This window comes from Ciona robusta, chromosome 1 (assembly GCF_009617815.1).
Source record: "Ciona robusta chromosome 1, ASM961781v2".
NCBI lineage: Eukaryota > Metazoa > Chordata > Ascidiacea > Phlebobranchia > Cionidae > Ciona > Ciona robusta.
Window position 1 is genome coordinate 2,309,958 of NC_143235.1, and position 27,256 is coordinate 2,337,213.

At 36.2% G+C, this 27,256-nt stretch overlaps 1 protein-coding gene across 1 annotated transcript; it reads right to left on the bottom strand.

The window, feature by feature from the left end:
* Positions 1-831: 831 nt before the first annotated feature.
* On the bottom strand, positions 832-27,105 carry LOC149741295 (ephrin type-A receptor 4-A-like). Its single transcript, XM_089873219.1, has 20 exons — positions 26,924-27,105; positions 22,242-22,306; positions 21,022-21,179; positions 20,674-20,797; positions 20,238-20,348; positions 19,789-19,947; positions 19,160-19,277; positions 13,600-13,755; positions 12,369-12,477; positions 11,021-11,165; positions 9,926-10,016; positions 8,466-8,689; positions 6,779-6,963; positions 6,282-6,490; positions 5,137-5,387; positions 3,778-3,987; positions 3,238-3,387; positions 2,683-2,870; positions 2,136-2,387; positions 832-1,718 (listed from the first exon to the last, which is right to left on the bottom strand). The coding sequence occupies exons 1-20, from the start codon at positions 27,021-27,023 to the stop codon at positions 1,577-1,579; spliced, it is 3,147 nt and encodes a 1,048-aa protein (XP_089729345.1). The 5' UTR covers positions 27,024-27,105; the 3' UTR covers positions 832-1,576.
* Positions 27,106-27,256: the final 151 nt, after the last annotated feature.

Genomic DNA, 27,256 nt, shown 5'->3' on the forward strand with positions numbered 1-27,256 from the left:
AGCTTTTAAACTTTTTTGTATGCCCTTTAAACAAAGTCAGGTTTACCCCCAATATGTAATATATCGCTCATTTATTAACAAGCGAAAACAATTAATTATTATACATCAGTCATATTTAAAAATGATTAAATCAGTATTTAATTAATAATTATTACATCCGTGTTTAACTAATTATTACATCAGTCATATTTAATGCGACGACTGCGCTTGCTTTTTGGCAACTTGTAAAGTACTACAATTGGCATAATTTTTGTCCCATTAATAACTGATATGGATTTTGATTGGTAGCTCATTTACCCTCTCAATACGAGGTACTTACCACGGGGGGTAAATTTACTCCAGTTTAAGAAACGCTGGTTTAAACTAATTTACGGAGGGTTCACACAACCCGTGTCATTTATTTATATAGTTGTGCAGGCACAGGCGTGAAATTTCTAAATCAGATTGAGGAAGTTCTAGACACAATTAATATTACAAAGTGGAATACCATTTCATCAGTTTGTTGAAGCTACCGGACTGTACGGTTTGAGATTCAAACATGTTTTGCAAATTTTATTTAAAAATAAATATTTTGTCCGGGACACATATTCAAGAAAAAGTTCTGCTCTAGCTCATTTTTTTTCCAAATTTTGTTCATGTATTGCTCAACTTTTGTTCAAACTTTTGTTCTGGTTTTGTTCGTGTTTTATCCATATTATTTTTCATGTTTTGTCTATGCTTTATCCAATTTATTAGAGATGTTTTGTTCAAATTTTTTTTCAAGTTTCCGAATTATACACACAAGTCTAAAAGTAACTTGCATTTCCTTTTTGAAGAAACTTTGTCCACGAATAGATTTATGATTACTTTATTTTATTTATATCCGTTTTTACATTCAGCACAGTGTTTAAATGCAGGTTTAAGTTTTACGCAATAAATTACACCGAAACGAGTAATAAACCTTCTTTTTTTCACTGGCAATTTCGGCCATGCAATACAACATATTTAAACTTAAAGACAAAACATTTGGCTGAGTTTGCCATTTGTAACTTTTGTTACGGTTTAACCACTTCTTACTCATACAAAGTAATGTAAGTGTAAGGAAATTAAATCATGAATTATTTGGTAACAATTTTTGGAGCAGTTAAATTATTAAGTTAAATGCATTTGAATGCCAATACACTGCAAGAACATACTATAACGTTTAAACTGTAATGTACCCATAGGAAAGATTGCCTTGAAAAAAGTAGAACAGAAATAAATTATAAACTTTAAATGCATAAAATAAAAGTCCAACAGCACGATAAATGTCCATTATATGATTGTACGTGGTACCCAGATTTTATCCCATTGTTTCTCAACCTTTCATGATCAGTTGCCTATTTTAGACACTCAACACCCGTCGTCCCATGCTCCATCAATAAAACAACCCTGATTTTTTTGAACGTATTTACGTCGGAGTTTTCACATTGCAGCATCTACCATTTAGGGGTATGTTCCACTTGTCGGCTGATAAAGATTAGCAAGCCACTGCGGCTTCGTTGGGAAACATCATGCCAGGAAAGTTTAGTACGATTGCAATACATGGGTACTTCCCCTAAACAGGGATACCAGTTATCCGTTCGTCTCTATACTGAGGTGGTTTCCTTCCAGGGTTGGTTTTGTATCTGATTGAAGATATGCTTTCCATCACGGCGTTCTGCTGGTTTGTCTCCACGATTCCAAGGCTTGCTAGATCGCTGTAAAATAATAATTAATATTAAACTGGTGGTAATAATGGGTTGTCTAAATTGTTAGCAATACAGAAAAACAATCACTCACAAAGTTACATACGTGGCAACTCGAAAGCGGACATGAGCTCTATAGAACAGAGCGTGTTCTAACGATTGTCGCTTTTACACGACGACAAATATGTTACATTCATTCATTAAGGTGTGTCGTGTCATACATACCATGAAGGTGTCTTATCAGACGGCAAATGAATCGTTGGTATAAAAAATGTATTATACCAATGTTTACACGAAGTTACTAAATAAATAATAAAAACTAAATAAATATTTTATAAAACTAAAACTGCAGTACATTATAATTATAAAAATCTACACTCAGGAACATTTTAAGTCAATGATAAAATATGATCTACTGCTGTACTATACCTTGGAGACATCTGTAGGACTTGGTCCAACGACGAGTAGCCAGCAGAAACAAAATTTTCTTTATAATTTCCAAGTCCCAACCCGTCCAACCACACGCCAAGTGAAGAGGGTACTTGATGACGTAGCAATGACGTACACCGTGTGCGGTCATCCATGAGAAGCGTCATCGTTTCGGAAATTCCATTCGGGCCTTGGAATGACGGTCTTCGTAAACTTCCACGCTCGTTTAATAAGCAACCGTTGCGGTTTTTACTGAAATATTATTAATATTATTTAATATCTAGAGTTAAAATATACAACTGTAGAATAAGACGGGGTACCGTTAACACCTAAAACCCATGTTTACAGATCGTATTTAACAATTAACAAAGGTTTTATCGCGGTCCTCTGTTTTATAAGATATTTTTGTTTGTCACCAAACTGGATAAGAAAATAAAATGAAACATGTCCCATCTTACCCAACCCTACTACAGTCGTAACAATATTAATACATTTTATAGCAATACATGAACAGGAAAAAAAGATACGGTCTAGTACCATTACTTACTCATGGCCAGCTATAACTTTCAATTGTTCTGGTTCACGTATCATCCGATCTAAGGTTGCAACAACCTGGGAGAACTTGGGTCTCTCGTTTCTGTCTTTCTTCCAGCAGTCTAGCATGAGCTTGTGTTGAACTTGCGGGCAATCCATGGGTGCTGGGAGTCTGTAGCCAGTTCCCACAGCATGGATGACCTGCGATGGTAAGGTTTGTTGTTACTATGGGGTAAACTTTGGGTGGCTGGATGAGGACTGTAGCACAGTTTTATATTGCGCAACATTCATGGCGGCTGAACATCTCATGCTTACTTTCAAAGTATATTTTCTCTTATATAGGAATGAGGACCTGCGGCGAGGCACGTCAAGAGGTTAAAGTTAAACATCGGACAAACTGTGACGTTCTTATTTTTAAGTAATCAATCACAAAAGATTGTTGCTGTCGGGCATATCATAAATATATAGCTATTCTGAAAAACTTTCTGCAAACCAATGTTTTGACATCGTATTTCGTCGCTTTTATTCAGATAATTTACAAAAAATAATATTCATAACATATTCTTACATCTTGGTTCGACATTCCCCAGTATGGTCTTTCCCCGTATGACATCACTTCCCACATAACAATGCCGTAACTCCATACGTCACTTGCTGACGTAAACTTACGGTAGTTGATTGCCTCTGGCGCCGTCCAACGGATCGGAATTTTCCCGCCCTATTTAGAAAGAAAATCGTGTTAAAAACGTAAGGTTCTATACGACATTGATTTTCATAGAACATGAGAAAAATGTTCCTCTATGTAAATCTACTTTGGTTAGAATAACATGTATTAAGGTTGCCTAAACTCCCAGAAAGACCTCTGTAGCGGCCCATGAAGGTATATTAAATAAAACAGTAATTTTTTTCTGCTGTACACATATTTAGGGGTAGCCTACTGTGATAAACTATTGTTAAACTGAAAAAAAATAGTTTAGCTACTTATTACTTTAACGAAGTTGCATAAAATGAAAAAAAACACTATCGTTTTTTTTTCTTTAAAATTGTTCTGTAGAACAGCATCGGCAATAAATGGTGGTCTATTAAAACGAATTAAATGTCTTCTTACCCTTGTAGTGTACGTTGAATCTGAGCTTTCCTCTAAAACTCTGCTCAACCCGAAGTCGGATACTTTACAAATAAGTTGTGCATTGACCAGAATATTCCTCGCAGCAAGGTCCCGATGTACGTAACCCATATCGGACAAATATTTCATGCCAGCTGCGATGTTGCGGAGGATTCCAACTAATTGGATCACTGTGAATTCACCATCGTGTTTCTAAAAAGTTTAATAATTATTTAAATTGTTGAACATTTTCAGTCTATTTTTTCACCAAACGTATTGATAATATGAACGACAGTTTTCTTAAACAGATATTCCTGTAATCAATATTTTTCAAAGTGTGTCATATAACAACTGCCATTTTACCGCTATGTATTTTCAGTTACCATATTTAAAAGAAAAATAAAGTAAATAGTTACATTTTTTAAACGTTACAATCCAGCTTTAATGTTAAAAAATAATAAAGCAACAAAAACGTAGACTTTCGTACGGGTTATACGTTATTTAATGTTCTAGGAAATAAGTCCGTACTTCAGCTGTTCATTATATACCGGGCGGAATATGAATAAAAATGTCAACAGGAACGGCTTAAACTTTCCTGATCGTAACTTGATTGATTAAATTTCAAGATAATGTGAGCGTAGACGAATGAGGTTACAACTTGGAAGGGAAGAGTTTAAATTGTTTCAAGATATTATTTGTTTTAATTTATTCCTTTAATCGATCTGGGTTAAACGAAAAGCTGACAACGGCCGTTCGCAAATCGAGTATTTTAACTAAAGCTGGAACTGAAACGACGTTTAATGGGAAGTATAATGGACTTTGTTTGAGTGCAAAGGCATGCAGTGGATCAATACTTGGAATAAATGAGATACATTCTAACTGTATAGAATGTATGGTTAATCGGCCAACTTTAACCGAAATTCCAGGTTCCAGGGAGTGCCTCGCTAAAGAATATTTTTCTACAAATCGTTATAGGCTATGATAAAATTCTGAGAACATAATTTTGTTATCCCTACAAATTGCGCCATTTCGGAACGATATTTCGCGATTAGGAGACTTAACAACAGTTTGATTTTTAAATTAAACAAATGCATGAGTCTCCTTATACCTGCGTAGCATAAAGTATAGTACGTGACTGTGCGGTTGGTGGGGAGTTGTTATATAATCTTGCTTTGTTTTTATTATGCTTGTATTATGAGTAAGCGTCACAGCTATAAGCGGATAAATTTCGATGTGAAATTTGTGCTTTTAAGGGGATTGAGCATTTAGCATGAGGTGTACGAGAAGACAGTCATGTTATAAATAAAATAGTTAACACAATTCTACTTGCATAAGTCATATAAGATGTTAAAATTGTCTTACTCTTAGAAAAGTATCCAGTGATCCATTCTCCATGTATTCAGTGATAATCATATGCGGTTGACTCTTCGTGACAACTCCTTCCAACCTGATGACATTCGGATGATCGAACTGTCCCATGATCGAAGCCTCGCCAAGGAAGTCAAGCTTCTGTTGAGTGCTGTAGCCAGCTTTCAATGTCTTAATGGCTACGTCGTGTTCTTTCTTGCTGTTTGGCAACCTCATGCGTCCAAGACAGACTTCTCCAAACTCTCCTGTGTGGAGTATTTGGATTTATAAAAAATGAATTTAAACAAAGTGTCGTATGGTGGGACGTGTTGTTTGTCAAGAGCATGCATTATTAAATACACCACACACAGGGGGGCCTGTCAGCGGGTTGTGTTTGGAATTGTAAATCCAATGCAGCTACTGCAGGATATGTAGTTACTGCTGCGCTCATATGACCACATCATAAAATATACAAGCAAGCTTGCATAACAATGGATTATACACCAAAGACAAATAAATTGTGGCCTCGGTTCTATCTACTATGTGTTCACTTTTGGTTGCAGTTCAGACAAATATAAATTACATGGTAGTCGTGTGATAAACGCAGTGAACCTTTTTTGCAGGGTTACAAAGTTTTAATGTTAAAACAGTTTGCGCCCGCGTTTAACTATCAATAACGCTATTCTAGAGTTGCCAGGATACGATTATACAATTTGTGAATATGATTTGTTTACTACGAAATGTGACGTTAAAAGATAATAAAACATGGAACATTTTACCCCTCGTTAATCCCTAGCAATACTCAGGATAATTTTGTTAGCAATAGTTATTGATGCAAAAAAGACCATAGAAATAGATTAGGCCCAACCTATTATACTATCGAAACTTAGAGATAAATATCTGAACGAAGAACATCCGGGTTTTACGTCAGTTTGATTCTTATCTGATGACGTAAACGTTCGAAAAATCGATGACATTCGACAAATAATAAAATTGTTAAAGTGAGCCTGAAGGAAAATCGTTAGCCACCCCATAAATAAACTATATATCAGGGGATTAAAGGTAACTTATTCTATTAGTTATCATAAATCCGATCTAAAGCGTTTGGTGTACATGAAACGCACATTATATTTTTGATGAAAATATGAATTCATATATACCTCCGCCTATAACTTCTTCTATACCGATATAAGAAGCGTCAATCTCCTTTGTAAAGTCAAGCACGGCTCTTGCAGGATCTTCATAAGTCGTGGGGTCAATGTAGGTCTTATGACCCGGCATGTAGCCAATGCTGCCATTCTTAAGATGCCCCATAACGAACATTGGCAACTTTTCCATGTCTAGTTTCGATTTGTTTTGGTGCGATTTTCTGTAATTTTAAATTTTATTGAAAACAAATCAGAAATTTCCAAAGTTAACAGAGCGTCATTCATATCATTGAATAGGAAAACGCAGGTGTTATTAGTTAAAGAATTTCATAGTTGTTTTGTTCCGCTTGATGTATCAACCATTATCATCATGTGTGTATATAGTAAGACACCACATTTTCCTAAACCCAAAGTGGCCAATAATCGGTCGATCACATCGCAAGTTAATTTTGTTCGTTGATTCATTCCACCTATCTTTTCGTTCATTTATTTATTCATTCACCACTCACCTCCTGCAGCAGAACACGATAAGCACGATAGCGATGATGATGCTACATCCACCAATCACAGCAATAATAAGTTGAATCGTACCCACGTGGTCGTTTGTATTCGGTGATGACGTAGTAGATTCAAGTGGTGAGAACTTTAGGGGAACGCTGTAAGGTCCAAACCCGGCGTCGGTGGAAGCCCGAACCTATTGGAGTAACGTATCATAAGTTAGTTAAGTTAAATATACCGATAAATCCAATGCAAATATTATTTGTGAGTGAAAATCAGCAACTTATTTATCCTGGCATAGCGGAGTAAGGGCAGTCTTTATAACACAGGTGTTCTTTTTCATACACCTAGTGGCCACTTGAGTTACCGTGTATGTAACTTTGTGTGATTTTTTCGGTTAAGCACAACTTTTGGTTGGGAGAATGTATTTAGTTATGCAAAAAAGTTCTATATATGTATTATATAAATCTATTTATACACATAGGGATTAACGGTAGTTTACGAGTTCATATGTTCTATAAATAACTCTAACAGATTAAAACCGTTTGGTTGTTCTTTGAGAAAAGTACATCGTTTTGAGAAAATACAGCTTTATATACCTTCTCCTGCAATACTAAAGGTAAATATTTAGTTTTTAACTAGACGATTTTACATTGAAAAAATAAATCTTTATCATTTTTTTATGTTCGTTTTTACATGAAGAAATATGGCCTCAAGTATTTGTAGCTGCGGGATAGATTATATAAAAATACGGTTTTGGCAATCTTTTTAACTTTGATGTTTTTCCGCATAATTTATGTCCACATCGTGTTTTAATAAAAGTCGTTTTGCTGCAAATTCTCTTTTCTTCGTTGACTTAAATAGTTTATATTCGCTATCGTTTTTGGAAATATAGAAAAGTTATTTTATGTTTAAACGTAAACTTACCAGGTCATATAAGAATAAATTTGTTTTCATTTTTAAACATTTCTGTTTTACAAGTTTTGTAGTGCTAAAAGTTGGGCAGTAACGTGCTAGTACAACGGGTTGTACCGCGTCAGTTTAATCCTGTTCTATATGCACGACATACAGATTGTTTACAAGCTTAAAATGAAACGTGCTGTAAATTTGTGCCAAGTATGTTTTTATATTTATCTTACAAAACTAGATTGGCTAAGTAGTGTATAACTATCATTTAATTGAACTGTACGATGTTTCAATTGTACATTATACATGTCAAGAGGTTGATAGGAAAAGATAAAAGAATTGAAGTCGATGAAACAAATTGTGGCGGGGGTTTCAAACATACACAGTTCGTAGTACATAACTTGAGCCAAGAATTGAATTGATACTTTTACTCAAGTAGTTTTTACCGATAGCGTGTTTAACCGATTTTCGTTTTGCTGTGTTTCCCATTGCTTCGTTATGTTTTAAATAAAATGATTTTGCTCCTATGTTCAAAGCGTCACATAAAATTTATGTTATGCGTTGTAACAGACTATAAAAACCTAAACATACATAGTAATATATAATTTACCTTAACAGAGAATATTATGTGTCTATATATAAATCAAACCGAACTAAACATAATTCATCTTTTGGTGACTCAATTGTTTGTCAAAAAACACTACATTTTTATACCCGATAAACCACTAAAAGATTATTTACATTACGCCCGGCAGCAGAAGTAACAAAATAAACATAAGTCGTGATTTTTACCTTGACAGCATACATGTTGTTCTGCTTCAACCCATCCAGCCTCATGCTCCTCTTGCTTGTTGAATTAAACATCCTGATATCGGTGACTTGGCCTTGGTACACCAACCCCAGTGATACAACGTAGCTTCGTATAAGACCGTTTACTTTGGCTGGTGTATCCCATGTTAGAATGGCTGAGGTTTCACTGAGATCTGTAACTCGAACACCGAGAACCATGGACGGTGCTGTGAATAAAAGAAAAGATTGTTATATACTGTAGGGTGGGGGCTATTCTGCCGTCCCGTTTGGTAGTAAACAAAGAACATTCAACATTTATAAAATAAAAACCTCTTGCTTGGATTCTAAATTGTTTTACGGTCCAGGTTTTTAAGTGCCGTGTGTTTTTAATTAAACCGTTCAGAAGTTTTAAATTTGATAGCTGTCCAATAACAGAGGTGTAGACATGGTATTTCATCGACCCCTGTATGTTATACAGATTCGTGGTTGGTTTACTGGAGCGTTGAGTGACTTTGGTTTAAACTACGGTTCCAGGAAACTTCCCAAACAACCAAAACATCCCGTTATAAAGGATATACTCTCAATACGCGACAACAGCGTTGTTAATTGTTAAAAAAACGTTCTTAAAAAATAAATTACCAGTAAAACTCAATCAGAGTTTAAACATGCCTGGCAGCAAACTCAGCTTATTTCCTATTTTGCGAAACAGATTTCATGAATTATTTACTTTCTGTTTAACAAATCCACACACAGAGGTAGCGTATCTTTCCAAGAGCGTTGATTAGATTTTCCAATTATAATTCACGCATCAAATATTTAAAAGCGGAAAACATAGATTCGACTTGCAGTGAGGCAGCGTGCATGGGGTCCTAATGGTTTCAATGTGTCCATACATTGCCAGCGATATGCCGATATTGAAGACATGCTCTGGGCAATGCAGTATAACAGTGGGCGTATAACCAGAACGTATATACTATCTGAGAAACGATTCAATCAATGAATAAATATTTGTTACCAGTTCAATCTCGCGAAAACGACTTTTTTTTAACACGGGGGTTCGTTTCTGCACCTCGCGCACGCTTGCAGTTTAACACATATGTAACCTTGTGGGTGATTGATTTTCTGCATGGATGACAGTTTAGACAACCATAAGGAACCACTGGGCTGCAACAGAAACATCGCAAACCCTCTCTGACATCATAGTTAAAACGACATCTCGCAAAAAACGCATTTGAAGTAATAATGTATTCATTGTGTTTCGAATATCAATATTGTGACGTAGCCAGATGGGATTGTGTCGTCATAAAACAACGAAGAAAGATGGTTTATTACGAACCGAGTGGTCATGAATGGTATATGGTTCGAATATTGATTTTTTTCAATATACAAAAATGACGTGCGTGGTGTGACGTCATATTTAAATTACGTCAATATGCGACGTCATACTCCAATTACGTCATTACCTGCTTCGTTGGTTTCTACGGTAACTTCGGCGTATTCGACTTCTGAGGGGCTAAGTTGCGCAACCCACGTAACCCCGTTTATAGCAAATATCTGTGACAGTAATTGAATGTTTACATAAATGATAAGAAAATAAGAAATTAGGTCCCACACGGGTGGTGCGGGACAATGTATTAAGTAAACACAAACACAGATAAGAATGTAGTGTTACCAGATGCTATAACTGTTTATAGCTTTAAGCTATGCTGCATAACAGCTGGGGCAAACAAATGAAGACATTCTTTGCATTTACAACCCATGGTAAGCGTACCATTTGTGGTACACGAAGGTGTTAGCGAACGCCATATTTAATTTTTTTATCAAAGAAATGTGCCTAGCAAAAAGGTACGGCAGCTTTTTGGTAAAATTGTGAGTAAGAACAATAATGCATTTTTTGTCTTTAAATTTTTAAACTGTTTCCAAATAGTGAAATACCGAACCGAAATTATACAACAGTCACTAAAATTTTGAACTGAGATTTTAGAAAGGTTATTTTCTAAGTTAAACTTGTTTAAATTTTTAAACACAATTGTTTAACATTGGTGTATATATGGTTGAATCGTTGAATCACTTTCCTCTACATTCAGATATAACACACAACTCGAACTCTACGCAATTAAATGTGTGTGGTTGCTTTACGTTGCAACGAGACGGTAAGCATTGATTTTCAGATTAAATTTAAATTCTAGCAGAGGTAAGTGAGGGAATTTAAACAAATTGTTTGATTTTTACTCCATACTTGCTTAAAGTTGGAAATAAAACTTTATATGTGTACGTTGCTTAGTATGGACTAAGAGAGACACGGCCGCAATTGGGAAACGAGTGTTATAATAGCTTTTGCATTGCATATAGAGACCTTGCCATATAGAATATAATTTTGAAAATGCATGATTTCGTAAGTGTATAATATAGTACAGCTGATTATAGATTAACGTATAGGAACTACTTCTAAGAAAAAAACTTAAAATGTTTTGCACGTTTTAATGTGTGGCAAGACCCCATGCTACGTTTGTCCATTACCATGCTTTACCAAAACATTAGAATTTCAATAGTTTTACCTTGAATCGGTAATAAGCATAGGAGCTTAAATCCCTGACGACGACTTTCGTAACTACGAGGTCCCTTTGCCGGGGCTCGAAGTCCACACCCTGAGGGCATGGGGCACAATGGTCGAAGCCGACCTGGCATCTTTGGCACTCAATCCTACAATGAGAAGAAGGTTATTAATATTTCATGCCCGTGTATTTCCCGCTATGCAGAGAGAGATGCATTAGACTCAAATCAGGTTATGTTTGAATCGATTTGAAGCCGGTAAGTGCAGGTAAATGTAGAACGCGTCAAACTGAACAGAAGCCATTGTTTTGTCACATTATGCCTTTTACCAAAACCGATCAAAACAGTAGCAAAAGAGTAGGTCCATTATAAAAATATTAAATATAATAAATTGGCGAACATAAGACGTTGCGGTTTATTGCCCAATCTGGTTAAATTGCAGCATTAAACTTTAACGCAAAACATAAAGTTTTCAGCTTTATAAAATTTTACCATAAACATTCGAAGCAAATGCCAAAATAATACAGCGTTAATATAAACTATAGTTGCCAATCATAATGCATATCTAATACAGTCTTCCGTCATTTTTTGGCATTATATTAAATGAGAGACAACCTGAGTAGGACGTCGAAACGACAAGACAAAAAATACCTTTTACAAAAGATTTGTATTCATATAATAGTTTTTGTGTTATAAGCACAAGCCTTAATTTATATTTTCGCTATTTGATCAAAATAATAAAGCGATGTATGTCGCATTTTACCCTCAATCGATAAAATATCATCTTATATAAAAGGTGGCCGTTATACCATGTTGTAATCGATAATATTACGGAATAAACGGATACTTAGAGTCAAGAGCTCAAATCTACTTGAGTGTATTGACTGATTGGGAATAGATGACGTAATAAGAGATATGTAATAAAGGGGTTGATTCTAGAATTGCGAAGGGCCATTATGAATGAATGAACGTAACATCATAATTGTAAACGGCAATAACAAAACATACAGGTTCTTAATCTTTTATGGGCACGGCATTGGGTTCTCTGGAAATATTTGCGCCACAACATATTTTTAACTTATATTTTACAATTATACACAAACATGCTGAAATTGTGTTCAGTTTTAAAATTACATACAGCTACAGATGTATGTATACAATCTTTCTAAATAACTTTATTTGTGATCATAAAAAATTAGATAAGTTTCTTTCAGACTAATAATATGCCTGACACCAACATCATATGTATAGTAGAGTGGTAAGACGGGACATCTTTAGCACATTATATCCAAATATCCTGATCGTGTTTTAAACATTTAAGAACGGTATATGGTAATATTTATCTAATATTACCTGTACGTTATATCATCCCTACCACCATCGTTAAACGGCCTCTCCCATGTTAAAGTTATCTTGGTTTGGTTCACGATAGCCAATACATTTACAGGTTTGCTTGGGGGTTCTGAAAGCAAACGTAACGATAAAATGCTATTTAATGAAATAAAAAATGTTTTGTCAGTTGTACACCGATTTAATAGTCATTTAAAGTTTTCGGTTCGGAGTGCGCTTATAAAAGCCGTGAAAATAATGTGGAATGATATTTTTTCTCCACATTTTTACCAATTTGTAAAAACGCAACATTTATACCACATGGTAGATCCAAGTTAGTTTTACATTATTCAAAACTATAGCAGCTTGTATTATGACTGTTTTATATTACGCATGGGAATCTTTTTTCAACATTACATTCAATCACCAAATATTTCAGGTACGTGGTCGCAATATCTCTTTCCATATGACGTAATGTAATTTATTGTGACTCTGTTTTAAAAGATCGCTGACAAGTTACGTATATGGTCACTCGTAAAGGGTACGAGGTGTATGAAACAAATCACCTGTGTTATAACGACTGTCATTGCCCGCCACGCGAGAACAAATAAATGACATTTACTCATAGTTGCGGTTTCAGTTCAAACGTCCCCATTATAAGATATGTCTGAATCAATAATGTTTATGATTCATGCAATATCGCTCTATTCAGACTATTGTAAGGTGGTAATGACGTCATTATTCGATGACGTCATAAAACATAACCGTGTATAGGCGGGGTCATAACGAAAAACTTCAAACGGTTTGTCATAATACCAAATAAGGGAAATTGAACCACGTTTAAGTTATTGTGTCTGTCAAAGTCGGGATTTGAACCCATAACCTACGTAGTTTCAGCATAATGTAAAGATAATCCTGCACTGTAATGGAATGTGTGGAAGCTTAAAAACCTGCACTGACATTTTTCGATGGCTTATCTCCCTACGCTGTATGCTACGCGAGTAATTTTCATTGTAAAAGTTTAAACTTTAAAAATTCCAAAATACGAGGCAGATTTTAAAAGAAGTTGAGAGTTTTAAAAAAATGGTGCATTTGATTTAAATATACTTTCAATTGCATGAGCATTTAAAGTTGTCCTTTTAATTGAGTTTGTTGCTGTTTTTTATTAAAGTTACATCCATTAATCAGTTTTTCACAACAGTATACGTCGCCGCAAGTCTTTGGACTTAAAAAAAGTAAAATTACTTTAACTTACGTGAGCATGGTTTAGCTGCGTCATCGGACAACGCTCTGTAGTAACCGGGCATGCATTGGCACTCTGTTGAGCCGTCGGATTGAGATTCACTGTATGCAGGACACCTAACGCAACCACCGTTCCCCACGCTTGACTTGTAGAAACCCCTACCGCACTCTGTGAAAGAATGTCGTTCAATTTATCGGTTGGTTGAATTAGAAATACAAACAACCAACGCTCTTTTGGTGAATATTAAAAAACGGTTTTAATTTAAGTTTCACCCATAACCATATAGGCGCCGTAAAACTTACTAATCTCTTTTGACTTCGTGACGTCACAAACCGAAGTTATTTTACGACACAATGCCAATGGTTGCGTGATATAAATCTTTATAAAGTAATAGTGAGTCAAATTCTAAAATTCTTTAAAATTCTTTGTATACAATATCATAGGTTTGCTGCTGTAATTCTACAGTGCGCAAAGTGGCATTCCCGTCTATAGTATTAAGTTCGTAACCTTTTAAACCACGGTGGGAACCTACACAGAGGGATTACGCCCCACTGAGTTAGCCCTTCACAAGTTACAATGATATAGGGAAGCCAACGAAGCGATGAAAACTTAACACCAGGATACGACCCACATTCTCTACGTAAGGTTGTATTATACTGGCGTGGGTACGACGTTGTGGGTTATAAATACCGCACTGCATCCTATTTACGTGGTAAGGGGACCTGTGGTTCTAGTTCCCTTTGTTTTGGGTGGCCAGAAAATATTTTTGTAACCGTGAGTGTAAATGTTGAGGTAACATGGGTTTTCTTTTATCATTACATTTGGTAGTAAGGAAAATATTAGAGTTATATAACCGTACCAACACGACTCTAAAAAGCGTTTAGCAAAACAGGGGATGTCATTGGCCAACGTGAATCCACATATATAACCTCAACAAATATTAGCCGTTTGGTGACAGTTTTTAAATGGACAATATAGAAGTGTCATTATGTAAACACGTTGCAGACAAGAGTAGAGTGTTCACTTCCCTTTATAAAAAGCACTTGCTTGATTGAATTATGAATATAATTGTGTTTGCTTTACAATCGTACAAATGCCCGAACATAGTATGAATATATAGAAATATTTTCCAATAGGATAGCAAGAATTATCTGAATATTTAAGAAACATATTTTAACTACATTTGGCCACAAAGTCCGTGTATATGATATATGTTTAATAACACTTATTGGATGATGAATTAACTCTGTATAAATGTAACGCCTCGTGGTGTATCTAACAACTTTATGGAGGATTCAAGCAATTAAAGGAAAGAAATTAGCAGCAAAAAGACCAACGTTAAAACACGTTAAAACACGTTAAAGTAAAAACAATTATATAAAATTATCAACCAAAAATCGTGGCTACACATTAAGACCAACAGGCGCTTTATCTTTCCCAATTTAACACTAAGGATTTTCAAAGTGGAATTCGAGACTCAACTTAATAAAATATACACTGTTCGGCTAAAGAATAAATTAAAAAGGCAGAGAAATGGAGTTAATCTGGATAACTGACTCGGAAATAGTTGTGATCAATACAACGACAACAAAACTACCATTGCATTGTATTGCGGAGATAACCGGCTCGTTCCAACCTTTCATTATTGAATACTTAACAATACGGTCAATACGGCTTACTAGGGCGACGGGATGGGATAAAAAAGCCGAAAAGCTAAGAACGGTAGATAATGAAAGGGCACGAAATTAAGTTTAACGTTTCACGATTTTCTGCCAAATACACCTTAATCTGTTTTTTTTTTCAAATATAACTTAAAGTGAATGTGATTTGTGTTATACTGCATTGTGGTTTCAGCAGCCACGATTATTTAACAGTTTTCTTCTTTTATCCCGTTTAGCGTGTTTTTAACGACTTATTTTACTGCTAATTCCCTTTTTTGGTTGTTTTATTAAATCAATTTGACTCGCTATCGTATTCGAAGAGATAAATAAAATATATTAAATGGTATACATTATATTTAGTTTTTGTTATTTAGATTCTTGTGGATAAAAGCAATGCAGCGAACACTAGTGCGACGAAAGGGTCCCTTCGTGCCCAAAATGCGTCGAACGGCGAAGCGTTCGGTTGCCAGACGTTGTTGTGAGATAGAAGCGACGCTAAAGCTTATATTGTTGTTTTACTCCGCCCACTTACATGACATCGTCCATTAAAACCTTCGCATGAAATACACGTCGTGTCCCGCTACATGTTTTACGTTCTGATTCAAAAACGGAATCTTTTATTTTTCGCAACGGACAAAATCTGTTGACTTGGAAAACAACAGAAGCAGGTGGGGTGGTTTACCGTAAACAGCAATTACACGAGGCAAAAACAAGAACCGGGGTTGAACCTTCGGGTTAAATGTAATTTGACCAACTATGTGGTTGCATGTATTTTAATTATGAGACAGTCTATAATAATGCCTGTTCCGGTGTTTATAGGTAAAGATTAATGACTTTTTATTGAAACCGAATAAGTATTTACTAAAATCTTAGAAAAAGTTTATTTTAAAAGATTGACACGAAGAAGATTCATATTAACAAATACCGTATAGTAATGGGCCAACTTGGACAAAAATCACGATCAAGCCCCGTTGCATGCTCGGCAGAAGGGCATCGAAGATAAAAAGTAATACTTTCGTTTGCGCTAAATTTAGCTAAACATTATTAAACTGGTATTGCCGTCTATGCTTTTTTTATTATAGCAGTCTCTATTGTTTGAGCGCTGGGCTAATTTTAAAAGCACACGTTTGAAAATTGATCGAATATGGCACGCGTTTTGACTCCGAATGGGATGAATGCGTTGACTTGGATTTTCCAGACAAAACAAGCGACTATATTATTATACAGCGGCACTCGTCACGCTTGAAAAGGCTGTTGCTGGCTGTGGAGTGAATGCGAACAAAGCAATTTTATCTGAACGGAAAATAACACAGGACTGTCTGGAATGTAAATAAAGAAATCCCGAGAAAAATTGAAAACAGCTTCTGCTTTGAAAACATGGGACAACTTTTGATTAATAGCGGAAAGAATGGCGATCTGTATTCAGTTATACAGCGGTGGTTATGTGGAAACTCTGGCTTAAATCTAAGGCCCTATGGCCTACCATGATGTAGGACCTTACCCCACAGAATAGCAAGCTTTATAATTAGTTTGTACTACTAGTAAATAATTAAGCTATATTATTATATTCCATAAAGGGCCAACCCTTACCTAAATCCCAGCTCCCATGGCGTGCCCCGTTGTAGGACCACACCCATATTAAATCGAATATATAAACGTCTACATAAAGTATGTTTGTATCGTTGCAATGGCTGTCACGAACCGTTGATCATTTATTCATAGGCTTAGTGGGGCAAGCGAACCAGACCTGACATGAACGGGTTGCTGTTTAATTAAGAAAGAGACGAAGCTTTAACACAGAAGCGAAACAGAAGCCTATATGGTGTTGGACCCAAGAGATGTATGGATACCGTTACGTGCCAACGCATGCCTCATTAATATTTATAAACAATACATCACGGCAGTAGGGCACGCTCTTACGTTAACTGGTGCGTAGAATTGAATAGCAAAGAGCGCATATGTTATATTAATAAATTTTATCGGGAATATAACTGAAATACTGCGGGAAATAGCTCCCAAATTTACCGGAAAAGAAACAATAAAACTCCGATCCAAAAATGCTTATCAAAGTTGAAAACTCGCGTTTTTAAGACTAACTAAAGTTATATATCGAGATAAAACACAATAGTGAAGCTTGATTAATACTAGGGCTGCTAATGGAATCATTTCGCCACAGTGGTATACGAGCCTTCAGTAAAAATATCATAGCAAAATCTATGAAATATCCATTTGCAAAGGCTTATAATCAGTTTCACAAGAATACCACGATATTTATTCGTATAACGTATGACATGACAGAATATCCATTTTGACATTTCAACATAGCTGTAAGAATGTATAGGAATTGCCCTGCAGTAGGCTACAGTCGCTACTATCGGTCTAAGGGCACTTTTTAGTCGATACTCTTTATAAGGGCACTACTTCTTAGTCGATACTTTTTATATATTTTATCCATACACGCAATATCGACTGTCGTTTTACCGTTTACCCGTTTCTTTATTATCTTGTACTACTTTAATGAATCGCATTGCTCTAATACATTCATTCTACTGCGACTTCGCTTAAAAGTGATACCCTATGTATAGTAGGGTGGGGGGAAGATGGGGCACATTCCGTTTTCTCGTCCAAAGGTGTTAACTGACTGGCGTTTTACCGTTAATTTGATATTTTACTTGTTTGTTTTTTGTAAAAGTGCAAAAAAATATAAAGTAAATTACGTGAACTTACGTAATTGATATAAACACATCTTAGATGCATAACCTTCGCACGCCATTTCCTTATAGAAACAATCGCATGTCGATTACATCCGTAACTGTGTTCGTAAACATAACAAATCAAACGACCACAAGAGAACGAAAAACTATCTTCCACATGTCTGGCAAACACGTCAAGAATTCGAAGCACTTTGAAAAAGAGTCAAAAAGATTAATTCTCTCTGTCGCAGCATCTGCTCGAGTGCCGAAGCTGTCGTGAAAAGTCATTCATCTTAATAGGCGTAGCCTTGCCTGGCTTTGGTCTTATGCGCGGTGTACACCACATGGTTTATCTTGGCCGTAATCTCAGATATCTTGGCAAGCAATGGAAACGTCGGCGAAACGCTTTTCGTGGGCGAGCAATTACTTATATGGAAATATAAGTAATGATGGCTTGTTCGCTTTGTTTATGTAAGTTTAATACGAGTTATGCGGAACAAATGATGGGGTTAGCGCCCTAGGATGATTGGTGAAGATTTTGGTTATGATAAGAGTGATAACTGCTCTTTGTGAATGCTTTGGATCTTATCCAAGTTCAAATGTCTGACTCTATATTAAACTGGCATGACCCCTGAGACTGAAATTCCTTTTAAGGGTTTTACAAGCGGGCTACTAGCCAACTGGACAGCCTAACCATTTTCCAATCGCTTGGAACGGACAGGGGGGCAATTAGACCTTGCTGGCAATATGTGCCTGGCAGCAACCTGCAGTCTATCAAGAGACCTACATCTTGTGTTGACATCTCGCCTGGTTTACAAAACCTTCATCGATCGATTTACATTTCACCGCCTACTAGATGCTTATCGATCACAGCCAAGCAACCCGCATCAGCTAAGTATACGGGAGGCTATAACAGTCCGTGGGAACAATAGCCATGCTTCATGACGTTTACATGTTTTCAAATCACTTATCGACGCGGTGGGCGGCGAAGTGGACAAGAGTAGTATTATCACGTCATAAATAAAAAACAATCGCAAAGTCGACGACCAAATGTTATTAACATCTTGAACTCACAATATTTACAAATATGGGCGCCATGTAAACATGACCACATAAAGTGAACAGGTGAAAGCGCTGAACGCTTTAAACCAATGTAGTTTACCTATATATTATTGCAATAACTTTAACTTTTATTCTTAACACGTTATGTATTCTAACCTTGACATGAAGTGCTTGTATAATCTGGTCCATATCCACGATCACAAAGACACGAACCCTTTGGTACAATCCATTCACCTTCGCTGTTACACCGAAATGTTGCACGGTCGTCGTTGTCCTGAGAATGCACGAATGAAACTTATTTATCCGCGCGTGGTAGTGAAACTTAGTTATACATATATTACTGATGTAATACTAATTTAATAAAAGTGTATATTGCAAACTTTATTAATATTTTGAGAATACGCAATTAATAGCGAAGTTTAGCAACTAATAGCAAATTATTTGTAATTTTTAAACCTATACTTCACACAACTTTATTGTAAGCATACAAAACATGATTTAACATTCAGGAAAAAAAAACGATCAAAAGCCTTTGTTGGACATAGCAGTATAGGCGACCAAACCAAATCAAATAAGGACCAACTTTTGGGTCGGCAAACATTAGGCATAATATAGAGAAGGTGCAAATAGTTAACCAAAGCGAAAGGACGGGAAGTAACGATGAAACCATAGTCTTTACAACACGTCATGTGATACAAAGCTTTATACCTGAATAGACTATAGAGATTATTATAGACTTCTCAACACAATGTAGTGATCCATAAGATGTATAATTTATAACATACCGCTAACGAATTATCGACGCAAGTTCCATTGGCTTCCACCAACGATGCCATGTAAGGACCAGCTGTTGTGCGGCCAAAGTTGGCCAAGTTACTTTCGGTTGGAGCGCAGTATTTGTAATACACGCGCACGTGCATGAGAGCCATGCATGCACCAGTATCCTGGGATTAGAACATCAAATTTACTGTACGTTTTATAAGTGAGGTATACTAAAATATTCGCGGACATTTTCAGAAAGAGCATATAGTGCATAGTATTGTTTTGTGCAATAAAGAGAGCATACTGAATATGTGGCAACTCATAAGCGGGCACGAAATTTAAAACACCCGTCGCTGTCTGGACACACGAGGATTTATAGATGACATTCATCCAATTTCAAGCTGGACATTCCATTATGTTGGTATACTCATAGTAGCTATCTTTTTAAACACATACCACACACGTATCATACCTGTATAGCTAGATAAACTCCTCTTTTAGTTAAAGGTCCAATGTCTCGAGTTTCAAAATTTCTCTCAGCAGATCCAGGCTTGAACCGTTTGTCTGCAGCTATTGTGTCAACCTATGTATACAAGCTTTGGTTAGTATGTAAGTGGAGGCTATATAGAAAAGAACTACAGTTAGCCAAGTAAAAGTCAAGTATGCCTATCCGCACATTAGGTTCAGCAACAGTTACTTGGCTGGGGGCATCGAATTGGCAACCATGGTTGAGTCACTCAAGTTTTTACCCACGAGAATAAAATGGTCAAGCAAAAGTCATGTCTGCTTATCCACACACTGCAAACGCTTTGGCAATTCAACTATGAGCATAGAAGTGCAAACCATGCTTAAGTAACTCAAGCATTAACCCACGAGGATATAAATGAAGAAAATCAAGTCATCCCTACCTTTATGTAAGCCCCTTCCCGCCATGGTGGGAATGTGCTTGTAGCTTCGTCTCGATCAGTTTCATAATAATACAGATTGAAAGTTTCTTTGCATGTCGCTACGTTGGGTACATCCTCACATGATCTAATAGGAAAAAAATGGTTCCAAAACTAGCACGAGGAAACATACATGTATGTAACAACTTATCTATTAAAACAAGCTGTACTTTACATTCATATAGCAATACAGGTGAAGCTATAGGTAATTTAACGGTTAACTATACTTACTATATTTTAGATTTGGGTTACTATGTTTTATGGCAAGCCTAATCTATTTACGATGAAATAATGAATAGTATGTTAATTCACCTTATTGTAAACTCAAATTCGACATAAATTCTTTCCGCCCCGTCCACTGGAATGTACGGAGTTCGTGCCCAGTTGTTCTGGTGAGGTTTCTTAATCTGGCAAACTACCAACATTCTTCTATCCCTCCCATCAGGGTGAGGTCCATTGGCTTCTGTCCACTGCAACGTATTGACAAGGTTAAATGTACTGGAAGGGCATGCTAATACCGACTGTTTGATGAAAGCATTTTTCAACGCGTATCTGGACAATGTTCTTAAAGTTTTACCCCGCTTAATTAAAGTTTACTCTAAAATTCGGTTAGCGTTGGTAAAAGGATTGGTATGCGTTGAAAAAAGTTCAATCTTTTAAGACGTCCTTGGGCTTGAAGGGCGTTTTCTGTGCGTTATACGTCCTTGTGTTACTGCGGTGGGTGCGGTTACAGCTGAACTAACAAGGTACCAATGTTAAAAGTCATTATTATCCTGCCAGGTTTCGTGGGCGGATATGTACTCGTGGGAAGTTAGTATGATTCATGGCGTCATACACATTATTATGCCGTGTTTAACCTATGCTTTGTCTAGTCGAAATTACGTCACAATCTAACCTGCGATTATCACATTCGAGTATACACTAGTTTAAAATTAATATTTGATTAGTTAGTACAAATCGCAGGCTATGCTTAGGCGGTATAGCTGCGTATATAAGCGCATTAGTGTCTATAAGCTGCGGTGAATGTTTGGCAGGCATGTTTCTCAATACAGCAAAGGCAGCAACCGTACATTATGGATATTAATGGTTTACTATAATACATGAAACAAGTTGCCTGTGAGCATGGGAGCGTTGTGTTTGTTATGTATGCGCCCACCCATGAACAAGTCACGTTTAAATATTCCCACCCACGATGATATGAAATGATCAAACCAACCAATTTTAAACCTAGGTGTTGGGGTAATGGACCACTACACTTGCATCCCAGGCCTTAGGTGTGTTTCGCAATACAAATATCAAATACGGCGATTACAATACTTCAAAGCGAACTTTGAACCCAGGGCGTACAGTTACATTATACAAGTACATGTTTACACTACAGTGACTACACATCAGTCTAAGCGTACGATAACGAAGATCATTTTAATTAATGCTTTGCTCATGTTACATCTTAATATTACAACCACTATATCGTTGTTTCGCCATGCGAGAACAAATAAGTTACATTCATTCAATCATTTATTCTAACTTACGTCAGATCCAGGAGACATCGCCCAACCAATGTCCGATATTGCTGTTCGCGTGTCCATGAGGATTGCTGCAAAACAATTAAAAATCATTGTAGGAATCAGATTTACCTTAATAACCTAATGTCGTAGTATAATTGGTAGATCTTGCATCAATATGTCATATTGGTTGTAAAATTCTTGCCCTTAAATATATCGGCTTATATAGCACACATTGGCTTTAAATATGTAATCTGTAACAGTACAGTAGTTAGACCAAAGATTACAATTGCTTACAAAAGTCAGCCCTCATTTAAAATGGCTAACTGTAACTTAATGTGAGTCGTGCCGCAATTAAGTGAGTTATATCAGCCACAGGCTGAAACAAATTCAATATAATGACAGATTTCAATCCATAATTGATGCAGAAAACCCGTATAACTTTTCCCACCGTTTATAATTGAAACAGATTGACAAAAACAACAGAAATATGAAAACGATTAAATTTTGGCCGAATTGACAGATACTAAAAGCAATTTTATAAAGATAGACTTTATAGGAATGCTGCAATAATTCGTTTTCGTGGATATATAGTGGAAATTATACGACCCTACAATGCAATGGCAATGGCAGTTAGTAACAGTTAGATTATATACATATAGTGCGTGGGGTAAGATGGGACAGTTTTAGCATATAATATCCAAATTTCCTGATCGTGTTTTAAACTATTGACAACGGTCTTAGAGAGTTGTTAGGATACGATTTTCTTACTTTATATGTGTTTTCTGATTAAAGCTACACCAATCATTTCCATATCCTAATAAATATCATTCACTGATTGCGTTTTACCGTTATTGTAAGGATACCATTTTGTAATTGTACCAACCTATCTTACTTTACATGATTGCCTTTTAAAGTAACATGAAGAAAGGCCAGGGCTTGATTAAACGGCCATTAGACAGATAATCTAAAACCTTTTTATTTCAGTTTATTTCATTACTTCTATAACATTCGACATCTTATTACGTTTAATCGTCGCATGAAAAGATATTCGATTTTTATACATTAGGTATATTAGCATTCGATGTTATTACCTAATATGTTTTATGGCAATATGTTCTATTTAAACTTAGTAGGTATAGTCTAATCTGCGGTCGTTCAATACTCGTCAGTTTTTTAAACACCGTTTTTTTTTTTAAAGCATTGAGCGTAGGTTTAGCTTACCGTATGTTTTTATAAATACAAGTATCAACCGTCCGAAACAATAACATTTTTAATGTTTTTCTTTTTATAAAACAGCTTACATATACAGTAAGCTTTACACATGTTAAAAGTGTTCTATGGTATTAAACGGGTAAAACGAAGATTGCAAGCAAACAACCTTTTACTAGAAGCAATGTGACGTTATCAATGTAACCACAGCCCAACCCTTTTAAACTGCTAGGAATTCGTTAAATATTATTTATCCAAGTTTAAATCGCATTTTTTATAAATTGGGCAATCGCTTGAACAAGCGTATTATACACTTGGTCATGTTTTGATAGTTAAAGCGATTTCCACAGCGTTTACAAATTACGTTAAAATGATAGGCTTGCCAGGTGCGCAGTTAGGGGCTTCTATCGCCACTGAGTTGGCAAATATTTGCGCCCTACTGTGAGACTAGGTCAAGCCAGTCAAAGCTTATGACACCAAACTAACAGCGATGCGACGCAACATTGAGATCTGTTTTGTAAATATTGCAACACAACAGATGCTTTAATTGAGAAGTTAAACAATGACGTATAGATGCATCCTTGCGAACAGTAAACATTGGCATGGACCAATAATTAAAGACAAATAGTTCTCAAACATTAAATGCGAAACACCTCAAACACAGATAAAACCTATGTATAAAGTCTCAATGTCATTAGTATTTTATTAAATTAGTAAGAAAATTCTAAAGTTTGAAAGAAAGCCATACAACTCCAACCGCTAGGTCTGTATCATATTATCACGAAATTGAATCCTAATATAAAAGTTACAATATATATAAGGTTACGACTAATGCCTCCGCATGGTGAAAATATTTAAAATACCTGCATGTCCCCATCTATCATTATGCTATCATGAGGGATTTATATTACGAGTTCAAATCGATGCTACAGCGGTTTCGGGTTACTTTACAGCAGCAGACTACAAATTCAGACACGCCGGCGCTTATTTTTGATTTACGATCCCGAATTCAAAGGGCACAAGTGCTCTGGTGGTCTGGTACAGAGTGCCTACTTGAATATGGGATCGCGGTAAGGGCTTCTATACATGGCGCAATGCCGGAATCAAAAAATGCCTTTTGAAAATCGGCGCTGACATAACTATTTTAAACAATACAATAAAACACGGGATTCGAACAGACAACCAGTTTAAAGTGTCTGAGCAGCCGAACGCCCTTTTATATTTCTTTAATGGGGCGTTAAAATATACTTCCACAACTACAGAAAAGGAACAGCAAAGCAAGTTGTTATCCTTTAAAATGTACATTCGGTAATCAAGTAAAACTTGTAAAGATATATTTGGATATGCGGTTTTGGACAATTGGCAACTCTTAATTCCCATAGCGTGCCGTGCAGTAAAACCTCCACCATATACGGTAGAAAGTGCATACACAATGTTAGGGTAACGGTCCAACTCTCGCCTAAATCTGTGGTCTTATGTACAGTGTTAAAACGGCCATTAGGACAAAAGCTTTGCCATTTTGAAGGTAAAGGCGAGAACGTGATTAGTTACGACCGCAACTGTAGGTGTCTGGTTTACTTTTAGATTGCGTGTGGTTGTATCCCTATACTCGATACATTGTTTCGTGCTAATACCAAACACAGGAAGTTAGACTCATGGACGTGGTAGCTTCAAAGTAAAACACTGGCCGCCCTGGCTACAATATAATCACCGTGACAGCCACAGCCGCCGGCCATTGCTACGAAAGGAAGCGGTGAACCAACGTGGACAGCGGGGTCGTTCATTAAAATTTGAAACTTTCTAATCTGGGCGACCGTTCAGAGACCGCTAGTTATAATTCCTGGTGTAAGAAACAAACAACTTACAAACAATTTCCGTTACGGTGTTTTACGACACCAATAAAAGCAAACAAGACTTATTTGTCGTCTTGTATCAAAATTTCCAAACAAACGGCCCAAACTAATTAAATTTTCGTCTACACATTGCGTCTTATTCACTAGCAGGTGTGACGTAACCATTGAACTTGAGAGGGTATTGTGACGTCACAGCACCTTCCATTATTCTACACACGACGGCGTTCGAGTAAAGAAGCGCGGTTGTAATGAGACTTGTAATCGTCACCCGCTATTAAGTGTAATCCCTTCCATAATTACAAGCTTTGTTAAGAAGCAGTAAGCGCTTTCACTTATATAAGTTACATTAGTCAAATCACCGCAACGGATCAGATAAAATGGAAGTAAAACGATACAATGTGAGACCTATATATTCCAAAGAACAGAAACCACTTAAATGAAATTGTAATGCTTTCTCGGTAGTTTGGGAGTACACTACTACGCAAACAAACTATTTTAACCAGGCCATTTAAATGCTTCGGGGTATACACTGCATATAGTTAACTATATCATTACCTACGAAACGATGTTTCACTACAATAATATTGCTCTGCTTACTTTTAGATAAAAGCGCAAACAAACTGTTTAAAGGAGTATATTAGCAAAACACCAAAAGTTGTATATGGATTGAGGGTGTTACGATTTTGGAAACTTTTTGAGTGCTATACCTTTAGATCACATTTTATATTTTTATACATAGATTTTTTCTTTGGTATGCCCCTTTATCGATTGCATTTCGCATATGGTAGGAAATACATAGCTATAGGTATTGCGTCCTTGCTCGATATTTGCAGCAAACTTGTTACATACTGATTAATATCGATAAGGAACACCCACGCATCCAAGTCTAATCAAACCGATTACCGCATAGACAAAGCAAGGTCAAAATCTTTGATATTTTAGGGTCTAAACTTACATGCGTTTGTTTAACAAACTTTTGCTGGATATATAGTAAAGTGGGAGAAGATGAAACACCTTAAGCATATAATATCCAAAAATATGAATGTGTTTTAAACTATTGACAACAGTCTATATGGGAGTCTTGGGGATACAGTTCTATAATTTTTTTAATGTTTTTTTGTTTACTACCAAATGGGACAGGTAAACAACATGAAAAGATGTCCCATCTTCCCCCACCCTACTATATGTTGCAACCATAATTTAACGACTGCGTTTCTGTGGCTATATATCTTTTTTTAAGGTAAAGTTTATAGCTACCGTAATTAAAGGCAGAAATAAAAGTTATGTCATGTTTGTAGTAAATGCTGGTAGCGTTAAAAACGCATTTCGTAATAGAAGTCAAACACCAGAATGGTAGTTGACTTTAAAAATACGAACGTCAATATTAACCTAGAAACCTGTACAGGCGCCGCACAATCAGTTATCGATTTATTAATACCCTAACATTCCATGGTGCTGTGTTATGGCTGTGTGTACAAACCACTAATCCGCATGATTAAGACGATAATCAGAACTACTATCCCTCGTCTGCTTGCAGCACAACTCAACAATACGCGAACATTTTACAAAAAAATCTTAAATCGAATATTTTAGAAAATTAAAAAAATCAGCAATAATTAAAAGTATTAATATTTAGATCTTCACCTTCTTCTGCTATTACGTGTCGCTCCGCTAGAAATCCGGTGATAATTATAATCCAAATCATTTTATTGCACAGAAAACACTTCGTATACTTCTGTTCCATTGTAAAATTCTCGCTCGTTTTAAACACTACTTATCTCCTTCGACCACAGCGAGCGTTTGAATGGAAATAGAGAGACTAGCCCGACTAGCCGGCCACTTTTTCTTTTCGTTTCTGGCATCTCATGCTGCGAACAAATTTACTGGTTAGCGACTCCTTGCGGGTAAACCTTTATGCAGAAATGTTAAGGAAGTAACACCTTAACTGATCTTATACACAGACTGCATCAAATGCCT